At 41.3% G+C, this 14,381-nt stretch overlaps 1 protein-coding gene across 2 annotated transcripts in view; it reads left to right on the forward strand.

Moving 5' to 3' along the window:
- Positions 1 to 14,381, forward strand: part of ZNF385D (zinc finger protein 385D) — a 749,898-nt gene that overhangs the window by 725,119 nt on the left and 10,398 nt on the right. For both annotated transcript variants that reach the window (XM_045857166.1, XM_045857167.1), the window contains one exon: positions 9,454 to 9,687. In XM_045857166.1, the coding sequence (XP_045713122.1) occupies positions 9,454 to 9,687 (234 nt within the window). The remainder of the gene's footprint in view (positions 1 to 9,453; positions 9,688 to 14,381) is intronic.

Below are 14,381 nucleotides of genomic sequence, written 5' to 3' on the forward strand. Positions count from 1 at the left end.
GGTGAAATCTCAGTTCAAACTAGAGAAGTCCCCTTTGAGGTCAAGGACATTTCAGAGTTACAAGCTTTGAAGATAGAAAGTAGATGTCAGCTTTGGTTGACCAATTGTTGGATCATGCCTAACTCCGCAGGGAGCTGGACAGTTCCTTTGAGCCCTCTGTGCTTCAGGAGCCTCTGATCTCCCTCCGGCTTGGCCTGATCCTCCTGCTCCTGTTCTTCCTCATTCGCTCCACTCTCTGTTCATTGCCTGACCCAAGTCCAGCCTTCTTTAATCTGGTCCTGATCACCACGTTCGTTTGAGAGTTTCTGCAACCATATGCTAACCTGGCAACTGTATTCTCTAGCCTTCTTACCCCAAAATATTAGTCACTGATAGTAATACCCTAACTTGCTGATAAATTTTCCTATGAAATGAAAGTTAGTCTAATAATACCCTCAAATCACACAATCCTCCTAAAAATGGCCAACCCCAAAGAAACTACTTGGTCCCGGCTTCTAGAGGGAAATCCGAAAGTTGAGTCACCTTTTTTAAAACAGTAGGCTCTGTCTCAAATACTTGCCATCACAATAATTTGTGTTTTAATCTGCAGGCAGGGTACATGGCACAAAGTGAGTTCAGTAGATGACCATATAAGCCATTCTCACTGTGTATGAACCTGCACCTGGTGTCATTGCCTCAAACAGATCGCCAACTGGGCAGCTTCAGGAAGCGTCTCAAAAGTTGCAGTTTGATATTTTTGTTTTCTAAATTTTTGAAATCCCTTGCCTTTCTATAATTTCTAATATACACAAGACATAGGCAATGTAGTTCAAATGGTGTAAAAGCAGGAGAATTACACACCTGACCCCTTAGAACATTAACAGTTTTACCCAGGTCACTATAGGACAGAATATGCCTCTTTATCAAAAAGGTACAGTGGATCACTTTTTGCATGGCATGAAGTATTGCAAATGTGATAAATCAGTTTGAAGTATATTATTTTTCTGATATTTTCTAGTGGCACCTCCTGTTGCTCATTCTCCTCGAAGAGAGCAAATCCGTATTCCCTCCATTCTCATCGTATCAGAGCCCTATCACTCCTCAGTGTACAAATTACACCATGTTTATTTCTTCACCTCCAGGGATTAGCACAGGATCTGATGCATGAGGGTGCCATCAGGACCACCCCCAAAGTTTCAGGGCCCAGAAAAGAGTACAAATGAGTACCACATGCCATATAGCTAAATATTTACAAATTACACTTCAAGTTTCTCATAGAAACCCCAGAGCCTAGGGATTGCCCTCATGACCTGGAAGATGAGGAATCTACTCGCCCAAGTCAGCCCTGAGTCCTACAAAGTGGTAACACAGGTCTGCAGGGACAGGCAAGAACCTGTTCACAAAGCCGGGCATTTGTGTGGTAACTGGTCCCAGCAAAATTGAGTAGCCTGCTGGGGGAGGTATTCATTCTCCCCGACCTCAGCTGGTGGGTTCAGGATTACCAGGCAGTTTGAAGTACTTCCCACACCACCAGAGCAGAGGGGCAGGAGGGAATATATCGGGGTACTCTGTCCTCTTAAACATACCACAGTTGTGATATGCAACTACCTTTGAACAAACCAACCCATTTCTCCAGTTTCAAAATAGAGGCTGTGATCTCCTCCCACCTCTCAGCACACGCAAAGCCAGACATGCACCCAAATAGGTATACACACAGAGACACACACTATCACAAACACACACACAAACTTGTGAACTCTGGCCTTTAGGGCACCCAGTTCAGCTCCTACTTTCCTTCCCCATAATTCCCATTTGCTCGGTTAGTTATTGAACTCTAAAAACTTTCTACAAGATCAGAAAACACATTAGACTTTTGTTTCAGTGGTTTGTGGTATGTGGAACCGTCGGAAGTACAGAGCTCAATGCAGGGGTCATTTCTACCGCAGCCTGCAAGTATGGTACTGTGCTAAATAAATGTCGGCTACATTAAATAAAATCTGTAGGAAAGAAACCACCATTAGTAATTTCTAAAAACTTAAGATATTTTTTTGTCATAAAGCACCTTTTCATTCTTTAAAATGTCCACATACTTGAGAGGAAGCAGCTGTTCTGGTCACTTTCTTGTAAGCCTGGGTGAGACTTAAATTCACGCAGAGAAGAAGAAATAAATTGTATATAATCCTGAGTCTTTAATCTGCAGGAAAACATGATCAGCACCTTTGGGTCATAATATTAATTCCTGTTGTTATCAAGCAGACAGGGGCCCATCCATGTGGCACTGTGGTGAATGACCCAACAATTAATGACAGAAGGAGCAGGCTTTTATTCACAACATTCCAACCTTGGGAGAGCTTAGAGCCCCTCAGCCCAAGATCCCTCTTTTTCTCACAAGACTGAGCACTTCCCATGCTCCCCACCACAAACATCCCCCAAAGTTTCCCATGCCCTTGTCTGTGCAGGATCTGGAATACATTGCTGTCAGCCTCCATATAATAGTCCAGAAAAGCATAAATCCTGGTGTAGCAGATCAGGACCTTGCAAGGAAGGCCTTTGCAGCTCCAGAGTCAGCTAGAGCAGGCACAATCACAGCAGCAGCATCTCCTTTCTTAGTCTAGGCCGCATGGCCCCCTCCCTTACTGTAAATTACACGCTGCTTACTTACTTACTTCTCCCTTCTCACTGCTCTCTTTCAAACCAGGTGGCAAAGAGCCCTTCTCCTTCCCAAGCCAAAGGGGGGGTGGGGAGAGAAGGAGAGAGAGAGAGAGAGCATGCCTCATGGCTGCTACATCATCCCTTCTTCATGACTCTTCTACTCCCTTCCAAGCCGCATAGCCAAGAGCAGAGCGAGAATGGCTGCCACACCTAGTTTGAATCCCAGCGCCTTCTCTGTAACCCCATTTTTGACTCCTCCCACAGTCAGCTACATCTGCCCATTCTGTATCTTCTGCCTTTCTCCAGCTGCGTGTTTAGTCCAGGCAGGTGTGGTGCTGTGAGACAGAGCAAACCACCTCCAAGCTTCTGGCACCAGCACTGCAAGCCCCTTACGTCACAGGTTAAAGTCAGGCTCATCTCCCAGACTGACAGAGCTATTTAGCATAACTACGAAGCCAGCCAAGTTGTCAAAGATATGCAAATTAACTTTCAATGGCCTACCTTTACTTCTCTGATCCACCAGGATAGGTTAGTGAGGATTTTTCCTAGATCCTCAGGCTCCCTGAGTGCTGACCCCATTACACTGGTTACTAAGGAGAAAACTTAACTCACCTTTGGTTCTCCCACTTGGGTTTTGAGTTCTGTAACTAGAAGAATAATTTCTCATCCAGACCATGTCACTTGGCTGCTCTCTTTTATTATCTGGAATTCAAGTTGTTGGTATTTTCTGGAATCCTTTCTTATGCTTTGAGGATTTTTTTCAAAAGTATTTACAATGCTCTCATACAAGGATGAGAACCACAAATGGGCTACTCTGCATACTGCCCAGTTTCCTTTCATTCTCAACAAAAACCGTGTTCCACGAAGTATTAGCAGTGTGTTTGGACGCCAAAGCCAAATTGTTGGCAATAATGAGTATTTACTACAGGCCACTGGCAGGAAAATGGCCCAGAAATGCAGATCCAGATCATCTCCAACCTCTTTTTCTCCCCACAGAACTGACCCATTATTTTCAACTCCTTGCCACATAGATTGCCCCTGGAGAGTCATTAGTTGAATAGTGTAAAGAAGTCTGAATCTGTCTTTGGGAAACATGAAGATAAGTGAACTACTTTTCTACTTTCTTGAGAGAGAGAGAGAGGGAGAGAGAGAGAGAGAGAGGGAAAGAGAGAAAAAGGGAAGGAGGGAGGGAAGGAAGGAAGGGAAGGAAGGAAGGAAGGAAGGAAGGAAGGAAGGAAGGAAGGAAGGAAGGAAGGAAGGAAGGAAGGAAGGAAGGAAGGAGAGAAAAAGAAAGAGAGAAAGAAAGAGCGAGTGAACAATAAGGAAGGCCTGTGGTTTAGACTTTATCATTTTGTGTAAGAGGTTATTTGAAAGCTGTACATTTTCCTTTTCTTTCCTCCTCCTAAATGGATTCCAGCAACTTGAATTTGACATAAGTGAATGTGTGGACGTACATGATTGAGTCTAGCTTGGGACACATTTAGTTTCTTTTCAAGTCAAGATTTTAAGATGCTATCTTCAAACATGCATAATAAATCCCTAGCAATGTGAATTAATTGGTGGGGAGGTAGTTTATTCTTTTATGAAAAAAATTAAAATGCTGGCAGTACACAGTAAATGAAGAACGTGCGGTTCTGAGCCAGACTGTCTGAGTTCAGATCGCTGTGGCACAGCTGGCAGCTCTGGCATCGGACGCGTTCCCAGGTCTCTCTGACCTCCACGTCTCCTCTCAGATGAGCACAAAACAGCATGCCCCTCTCAGGTTTCCCTGAAGCTTGAATGAGTTAATACTTGTCAGTGCTTTAAAAGTGCTTGCACAATCATTCTCTGTAACTGTTGTTTATTCGGTCATTCATTGTTTTCTTTCAATAAATGTTTATTGAGTTCTTTGTATGCTGATTAAGGATTAGTTTTATATTGTTAACATTTAAAGACATGATGAAATGCCTCATAAACCCCTTTAGTACAGGATAGGTATTTTTTGGCCTTCTCATTCTTAGTGACTTAATATAAAACCAAGCACAAGATAGCTGTTGAATAAATGTCGATGGAGTGAAGCTTGAATACGTCAGTCGTTCCAGTGTAGGGTAACAAGCACTGGATTTGGGATGGAGAGATGCAGCGTCAAGTCCCCGTGCCTCCCCCTGAGCACGATGTGACCTTGAGAAACTTACTAAAATGTTCTAATCCAAAAACCAGGAAAGCTATAATGTAGCTTCTCACTTTGATCTAAGATCCCTTGTGACTGTGATTCTGCAAAGTAACAGTGATACTCTGTTGACTGCTTATAGTTCTGTTTTCTTAAATTTAATAAACTTTGAATAGTTTCAGATTCATAGAAAAAGATGCAAGAATATTACAGAGGGGTCCAGTATACCCTGCACCCAGGTTCCTTTATTGTTAATATGTCACATTACCATGGTGAATTTCTCAAAACTAATGAACCAATATTGATATATTGTTATTAACTGCAATTTATACTTTATTCAGATTTCTTAACTTTTCATGCAATGTGCTTTTGGGTATTTTCTCTCTCTCTCTCTTTTTTTTTTTTTTGCCTCAGGGTTGCAGTCAGGATACCATATTATTTTGAGTCATTGTGTCTCCCGAAACTCTTCTGGACTGGTGCAGTTTCTCAGTCTTCCTTGCTGTGATGACCTAGCCATTTTTTCAGGACAATTAGTCAGGAATTTTGTAGAATGTCCTTACACTTGGGCTTGTTTTATGCTTTTCTCATGGCGAGACAGGAGTAATGAGTTTTGGGGAGGAAGTTCACAGGCATAATTCTCATCCCATCATATTAAGAGTAGATGCTTTTAACATGATTACTGATTTAAGATTCTATTTAATGAATGGATAAAACTTGTGTATAATTGTTCATTTTACATACCATGTCTCCTTGCTATATGTAATTTTTAATTCAATTTTTAAATAGTTGGTTCTCTTTGAATTCAGCATAATGTTAAAATATATTTACCTTAATTTCTGGTTAAAAAGGCCCCCTTCATCACTTATAAATGAAAAGTAGAAAATCTGCCTTGTTATAAATTAATAGTAGTCCTACCTTTATAGATCTACCTATTAAACTTAAAATGAAAAATACAGCTTTGTATTTCTTTCAAACTTACTGACAATAACCGATCTGTGCACAGCTATGTGTTATAAAGGAGACAACGTAGAAGTGCCAGAAATTAAATGTGTTGATACACCAGTTCCCCTAAGCCTGTCTCATGCAATAGACTTGCCTTAAGAAACAGCAGTGCTTCACTACGTCCTAGACATCGAGAATCTGGCATCTGGATCTTATGATGTCTTCGGTATAAATGTACATTATCCTCTGGGCTTAGGAAAGACACTAATGTAGCTGTCGCAGGGACTGAAAGATCCATTGGTTTTGTTTATTCTATACTTTTATTATGAACTTCACTGTAAATCGGGAAGTTGGCTTAGGGTTGCTGTGATCTATGCTATGTCCAATTTTCAGATCAAGACATAAAATAAACATGGTCAACCCAGAGAAAAATTTGTTGGAAGTAGGCCATTACTAGGAATAGCTTGATTTAGATTTAAATGAAATAAATAAAAATAGTATTGCTCTCTGGCTCCAACGTGCAGCCACTGTAACTTTAAACATCTGTCTATTTACTGGTATCACTCACTGTACAGCTGATCATGAGAAAAAAAATTGGTGTTTGTCACCTTACTAGGAGAATCACTATCATGGCCAAGAATATCTTTCACAATTTTTTTTTTTAAATCTCTGATTTCTTTGTTTCTTGAAATGCTTTGCTCTCATTCACTACATAGTGCTGTGTGACCTTGGGAGATTTCCGTAACTTCCAGCAGTTCCATATTTGTACATGTTTCTTTGAAGATTAAATGAAATTATGTGTATAAAACAGCAAATTAACTGGCCATTTGTTATTTATTTACAGACATGGACATATGTTTTCAAACCATCATTTCTGGTTTATTGGAAGGAATGAAAAGCTACTCAGCTATCTTAAAGTAGTCATTGTATTTTATGCAATATGTAGGTTCTCAGAATTCTTTTCTGGCTGGTACCTGATGTTGTAGTTTTAAGCAGGTACCTTATAGGGCAAGTAAAAATGAATCAGGAAATGCGCCTCTCCATGTTCAAAGGAATACATGAACTCTGGTGGCAAAATTGGGGTAATAGTAATTTCATTTACTTTCCTCTGGCCATGAGAGGCTGATTTTTTAAAACATGGGTGGAGGATAATCTCCATGACACTGAAGGATGCTTACTTGATGATCTTAGCAGCTAAAATAAGTGGTTAAAAGTATGTGGAGTGTCGGGCAAAGGAAATAAGATCCAGATTAATTGTTTTATACAACAGCCCTCAATAAGACCTCATTTATCTTCTTAGTGAATAGTGTTTCTGACCACATATTTGGGAAAGAAGCTATAATTAATCTCAGCTATATTTCCACCTTTGTATCTGTTTCAAAGGGGTATCCAAGGTAAAATGCATCCTGTAACTGTGATCAACTCTTAATCGTATGAGCTAAAAAGCTGATGAGTGGGTCACCGGCCAGCAGTGATCACGGAACACTGTGGATGGCTTGTCGAAAAATGCGAGAAAAAACATACACAGAGACAACCAGGTCCTGTGGGGGAATAGGAACAGCAGGGCCACTCCTCACGTGGGGAGCGCTTGGCCACCCTCTCCCCTGGAGGGCGCCATGGCCACCCTCCCTGGTGGGGAGAGCACACCATTCCCCCTCCGGAGAGGCTTTTTATTGGTTTTGTTTGCATAAGAATTCAGGTAAAATCTCATTACTCACTGCTAGGAAGTAAGGATCAAACAATAGATAACAAGGAAGTCTGAGGGCCTATTTTGAGTCAGGGTCAAAGAGCCGTAAGACTTTAAGGAACAAACTAACTTCCTCCTTGGACCCTTCTCATTCAACTGAGAGCATTCTAAACAAAGAAGGTTTCACAGTAATTTAATGTTCTTTCTTAGGCTTGATCACCAGGGAATCCGCCCTTTTCAGCATAGAGCTGCACCACCCTGTCATTGTTTCAGGCTTAGGTGGAGCAAGGGAAGTAAGGCAACCAAGAGATAAGGAGATTTTCTCCCAGACAATGAGGACTCAGGCTATGTCAAAGCCAAGGAGTGAGGGTCCATCACCCCCTTTTGCTGTAGCCCCCAAAGTCCTTCTTTTGGGGGCCTCCCAGGTGATTGTGCCTGTCTTAGGTCGTTCCCCCCTTGGGGAATCTTACCCATCCTTGGCTAACCGACCAAGCTTTGGGGTTCAGTTATGAATGAAGCAGCAGAAGCAGCGCTCCTGCCAGGGAGATAAGCTTTTGTCTCCTTGCTGGTTTACGGTTCCAAGGGCGTTCCCTTAGCCTTAGCCTAGGCGGGGGTTACAGCTTCTGATACCAGGCAGGGCGGTTCCCAACCACAACAAGAAGCATTTACGAGGGCAGCACTTCATTGCAGGCCGACCACTGCTCTTGATAGCCACCGCCCAATCCATTTATCATGGACTTTTCAGTGTGGCATTAGGTAGTGACCACAGGAGCATATGGAATGAGAAACAATTGCAAGAACAGCTTAGAAGGAGAGACAGCCTGGGAAAATGGGAATATTTTGAATAGGAGTTTAGGATCCAGCCAGTGGGGAGGCAGAGTAAGCTATAAAAGAGCAGAAAGGATGTGAGTATGGAGCTCACTCACAGTTTGTTGTTGGATGTGCAGACATTGCTAACAACGATGGTAACTGGCATATTTGGAATGAGAGCTGTGTACACTCAATGGAAGTTAGGACAAGGTAGTTTCACTTAGAACAGGGGTGTCAAACTCATTTTCACCGAGGGCCACATCAACCTCAAGGTTGCCTTCAAAGGGCTGAATGTGATCTTAGGACTGTGTAAATGTAACTACTCCTTAACAGTTAAGCAAGAACACAAGGTGTCAGGCCAGACAAAGCCAGGTGAAGGTCAGCCCACGAGCCTTGTGTTTGCCGCCTGTGACTTAATCAGGTTGACCTCTGGGGATTTAGAATCAGACTACTAAGTTAGAGTTGTAGGGTTACAATGTATCAACACTTCAGGTGTGAAACTCTTAAAATTCTTTGACATTAACATGGTGTGACCAGTCTGAATTTTTCGTAAACAGTGGCCTAATGTTTGAATACTATATCACAAACTCCCAAAACACAGCCTGGAACAGAGCATGCATTTAATAAATACATCATACTAGAATCCCTCTTATTTGTATACTGATGATGTTTGTACTTGGTGTTAAATACACACACTATGATTTTCTAAACTATTGATCTGGACAAAGCAGTCATCATCAAGGTTCCCTTTTTCTTTTCTTTCTTTCTTTTTTTTTTTTTTGTACAAGCATATACAAAAGGATCCATACATATTTTTTAATTAAAGAAAGAAGTAGGAAAATATAACAAGTAGTAAATAAAAATAAAAATACTTTAAAAGTATCCTGTTTATTTTAAAGGCCATATTTATACAAAGTACAATACATTGTAAACATTATTTTACTAAGGGACAGAAAATTGTGGAAATATTTATTTACTCCATAGAACAAAATGAAGTGTGTTTGTGTATTTTCAAGAATCATCTGAATGTTTTCTACCAATATACGAAGGTGCCTGTGGTCACCTGTGTCAGTTTCCTCAGGACACGGCCGACTCACAGTTGACAGGCAGCAATTGGTAGCTGCTCTTATCATTATTAACAGAATCTAAAGTTAGTGATATGTTTCCAAATAGGGAAAGATAACACCACTGTTTTCCCTCTCTTTTTTTCCCCCCTATGCTATTTTGAATGCAGACAGTACCGCAGGGACACCAGCAATATCAACAACAACAACTGTGGAAATTCGAAAAAGCAGTGTTACAACAACTGAGATCACCTCTAACGTGGAGAAGAGCCCCACGACGGCCACTGGCAATAGCTCGTGTCCTTCCACGGAGACGGAGGAAGAAAAGGCAAAAAGGCTTCTCTACTGTTCCCTATGCAAGGTCGCTGTCAACTCCGCCTCACAGCTGGAGGCGCACAACAGTGGTGAGATGCAGCAATTTCTTTTCTGTCTCAACAGCTCCACAGTTATCTTCCTCTGAATAGATTAGATCTTTTGCAGCAGGGGACGAAGAGGTGCCAGAAGACTGGCAATTATTATGTGCAATTCATTAGCCACGAAAAAATAAAAATGACACACAAAGAAGGGTCATTGACGTGGGGTCAAGGGAGGGTTTCCAGGGCTCCTGAGACATGCTGTACATGTGTTTGTGTGGATGTCGTAGGTGTGTGTGTTATTAAATATGAGCAGGGTGTCCAACCCCTGGCCCATAAGCCGCATGGTGCCCAGGATGGCTACGAATGCGGCCCAACACGAAATTGTAAATTTACTTAAAATCCTCTTTTTGCTCTTCAGTTTCATTAGTGTTTGTATATTTAATTTGTGGCCCAAGACAATTCTTCTTCTTCCACTGTGGCCCAGAGACACCAAAAGGTTGGACACCCTTGCTAGGGGATAAAGTAAAAAATAATTCTAAAATAGAAGCTTTGTATTCACTTGACTTCTAGGTTGTTAAGTACTTCCAGGCATTTGCTTCTAAATGAAATTTCTAAAGTTGTGCCAACAACAGAATTGCAAAATTTCGTTGCCTAAACTCCATGTACTTTTGGTTTTTAAGTTTCATAGCAAATAATGTTGTTTGGGCTAAATTTTTATGATCTGGGCAATTAAACTTAAGAAAGGGTCTGTTCTGGGCAGTCATTGAGGCATGACCTGTACATATAATAGTTTATTTACTCTTTCTGACAACCCAAAGATACTCATCATCTTCTTTGAGGCTCAGAGGAGGTACACGACAAATTAAGTGACTGACTGATGATTTAAATCCACGTCTTGTGAACATAAACTCTAACCTCTGATATATCATAACCGAAAATATGTCAGGATGAAATGCTTTCTTAATATATTTTGATTTCATCTATCTGTTCTATAACCATATCAAGATATTATATATCTATGCTTATTTATTTAGATCTGTATATATCGGGTATATCTATCTAAAAATACATAGATAATAGTGTTTGCTTAGTTAGTTAGTTAGTTATGCCCTGCCTGAGATTTTAGCCAGCCCTTTGGTCCAAGATCAACTTTTCTCTGAAAGACTGGGTTCATTGCCAGAACTCTGTCAGCAATTGTAGTAGAAAAAGAATCATGTGTGAGTTGTACCCTGAGTTAATATTGCAGCTCTGTCATTGACCAGTCATGGTGCTGCACTGGTAATGTTCAAGTACTGACTTCAAGACTCTAAGGGAGTAGTTGCAGATGAAGAGCAATTCCTCCAGCACACCCCTTTCTCCTGCTTCCAACATTAGCTGTAGTCAGGGGGAGTCCATGAGCCTAAGGGCTGAGCAACCCAGAAAAGCGTCTGTCCCCAAGTCAGACTCTATACCATACAGATTGGTTTCGTGTTTACTGGTACAAATACATTCTTCCTGGTGCAAGATAATTGGGAGAGCATAAACATCATTGGAAGACCATGGACTTTCCAAGAATTCTTGATTATTTTGCATAGTAACAAAGAAACATTCATGAGGGGAAGGTGCACAAACCAGATTCTTTGAGGCTGGAGTTAATTTGTCAAGAATTTGGCTTTCCTTTCTGAATTCTTATCAGAAACATCTGATTAAGAAGTGAAAAGGAATTACTTAAAAGATTATATCACATAAGGTCAGCATTTTTCACATTACATTGCTATGGTCCTCATCTCTGCTCCGTGTGTCAGAATTATTCATGGAGCTTTTAAAACATACTCCCTCATTTATATTTAAAATATATTTTCTATATCCAGGAATTCTGATTTATTATGTATCTGGGGCCTATAAGGTATAATGCTTGGGAAAAGAAAAAAATGTAAAATGTTTTGCAGCCAAAGCTGAGAAGTACTAAAACCATACCACCTGAAAATGCAAGGTGGGTTGTCACCCTTGCCTGAATCCCTTTATTGGGATGTCCCCTGCAAACCTGCAGCCCAGTCAGGGCACTACAGCCACGCCCCTTCCCTCCAGGGCCCCTGTATTTCCCTTTCTACACCAGGGATCTCCTCCCAGGGTCCAGGCCTAATGCACCTGTTAGGCCTCACCCTAGGCTTGGATGAGCTGACTGTGCCAGGACTGGAGGGGCAAACGAAGAAGAAGGGACATACCTTGAGATGCTTTTCGACCCTGTTTGGGGACCATTTTTGAGCCCCAGGATCAGCTCTTGTTATTTGTGCCTGCGAGAGGATTGGGAGGCTCGTTGGGTCTGGGACTTCCTCTGAATGAAGATGAAGGTGACTGGCCCCAGACAAGGGCCATCTGCACCCTGGAGCCCTGCATCTTCCCATAGGGTTTGATATGGGGAAACCCACTGGGTGCGTGGAAAGAAGAGAGGCTCTATGTGTGCCCTCTCCTGTCAGGAGTGGGAGGAGGAGTTGCAGGATATACTACAGGATTATTGCGGTGTGTTTCAGTGTGGAGTCCCTCAGAAGCAGACTCGGAGACAAGGATTTGAGGGCAGATAGTTTTCAGGGGGGTGAGGGGCATGGGAAAAGGAACCAGGGAAGGGAAGGTGGCCGGTGCAGGGTGCATCACCTAGGCAGCTACCCACGTGGGCACCTGGAACTCACCAGCCAACACCCGCACACTGCACGGCTGTTCTAAATGCAACCACTTCAGCTGGTCACATAGAATGACAGAATTAAATTAATTCAAATATTGTTTTTTTCACCTTCACAATCACTGTGCTATCCTTGTTTATTTATAATCTGTTCTTTTCATAAAAACATATAGTGCCACAGGGTTTGAATGAACTGCAGCCTTCATGAGCTCAAAAGGTTTCAAACTGTTATAACTTACTGATGAAACAAAAGCTTCCAGATGAATTCCTGGGTGTCTGAGGCTGACTATATAATGGAGAGTTCTTTCAATTAATTTCCATGTATCATATGATGTTTGTTGTAGAAAAAGTAATAAAATGTGCAAATTGAATCTATATGAAATCTTAACACCAACCACATCAATTATTCTGATTATAGACCAACAAAATATTTTTAGGAAATTGTTCTTTTCTCACTGACATTGGTTTTTTTAAAGATAATAATTTTTAATTGTTGAAGAAAAGTGATGCAGACATTTCAGCTTTGTCATTCCGTTTCGAAGGGTTCTTTTTAAATTTTTTTTCATTTATTGTACTTTTCCCATTACCATTTTTATCCATCTCATACCCACCTCCACCCACTCCCTCCCTCACAATCACCTCACTGTGGCCACGAGTCCTATTTCTTTTTTGCTCGATCCCTCCACCCCCTAACCTCCCCACCACTGACATTAGCTGGAGTTGCCAGTTCATGGTGCTAGGGACAGCATAGTACCTTTTTTACCCATTTAATTACTGTTTTCTAATTCTCTCTAATGTGCACCCTTACGACCTGCACTCCTGGCAGACCGCAGTCAGCACCCCGCCCCCAGTGCCCTCCTGCCTCCCACTCTCGTCCCTGCCCGTTCAGTGTAATTCTGAGGGATTCTCTGCTGGCTTCTAGGGCTGCATATTAGGAAAGCATCGTTAAGGCTGAACTGTGTTTTTTAGGGAACCAGATTTAAATGCCAGTTTTGATCAGAAGCAACCAAATATAGGGCAGGGGGATGTGTTTCTTGCATCCAAATTGTAATTCAAAGTGTTTTCCCTTTTCGTTTTTCCTGTATAAACACATTACATACATACAATGAAGGCCTGTAGCACTGAGTAGTGTTATGCACTTATGATCTGCTCACAGGAAGCAGTGACCTTTCAAAATGTGTTTTCCTTTTAATCTTTGCAAAATGTATTCTTAATCATAAACAAATTTTGCAAGTATAACCTCCATCAAACATTGCCTGTGGTACAGTTTGGTAGAATGGGCTAGAAGAGACTAGAAGTGATCAGACTTAATTTTTACCTCAGATCTGCAGGTAATTTTTGTAGGTGAACTTGGGCAAGTTAACTGTCCTCTTTGGGTCCCACTCATTCCCATCCACTCATGCATATTCTCTCTCTCTCTCTCTCTTTCTCTCTCTCATTAACAAACTATATGGCACTTTTTAAGGATCAAATACAGTGGCATGATTATTGGCATAACCACAGCAGCTAGTTGCTTTGTTCAGGGACCAATTGTGTTATCACATCTTCTCTCTCTTTTTGTTTTTCACAAATGTAGAACCCTTCAAGGCTGAAGCTAATTGGTTTACATTCCATAACATTAGAATATGGGATGTGAATAGGGGCATCCCTGCTTTGCTTTGTTTATGTGGTAATTCGGAAAGAGAGGTAGCCCTCCAGAGCTTACTAGCAGGATTCACAAAGCCGTCTAAGAATGCTTAAGACTCCTCTTCCAGAGATCTGGAAGTCTCTTTTGCATATGTTACAGACACAAATATTACAAAATATGTTTTGTCTTTTTCTTTTAAAAAAATCCTCCCCCCAAAAGAATCCTACTAGGTAATGCTATGTTTAGCTAATTTTGATGATTTTTAATATAATTTTTAAAAAGCTTTGAAATATTTTTCAGGTAACACTCATTACTAATTTGGGCAGATTTTCCTGGTAATGACTTGAAGTGGTAACATTTGATAATTGTCACTAAGCTCATTCCAGACTTCCTGCCCCTAGGCAAAGTTCATTCTACCCCTCACTGAGTTTTAATAAACAGAAAAGACAGTTTTCCAAG

This window comes from Phyllostomus hastatus, unplaced genomic scaffold (genome assembly GCF_019186645.2).
Source record: "Phyllostomus hastatus isolate PE091 unplaced genomic scaffold, TTU_PhHast_1.1 phas_scaffold_129, whole genome shotgun sequence".
NCBI lineage: Eukaryota > Metazoa > Chordata > Mammalia > Chiroptera > Phyllostomidae > Phyllostomus > Phyllostomus hastatus.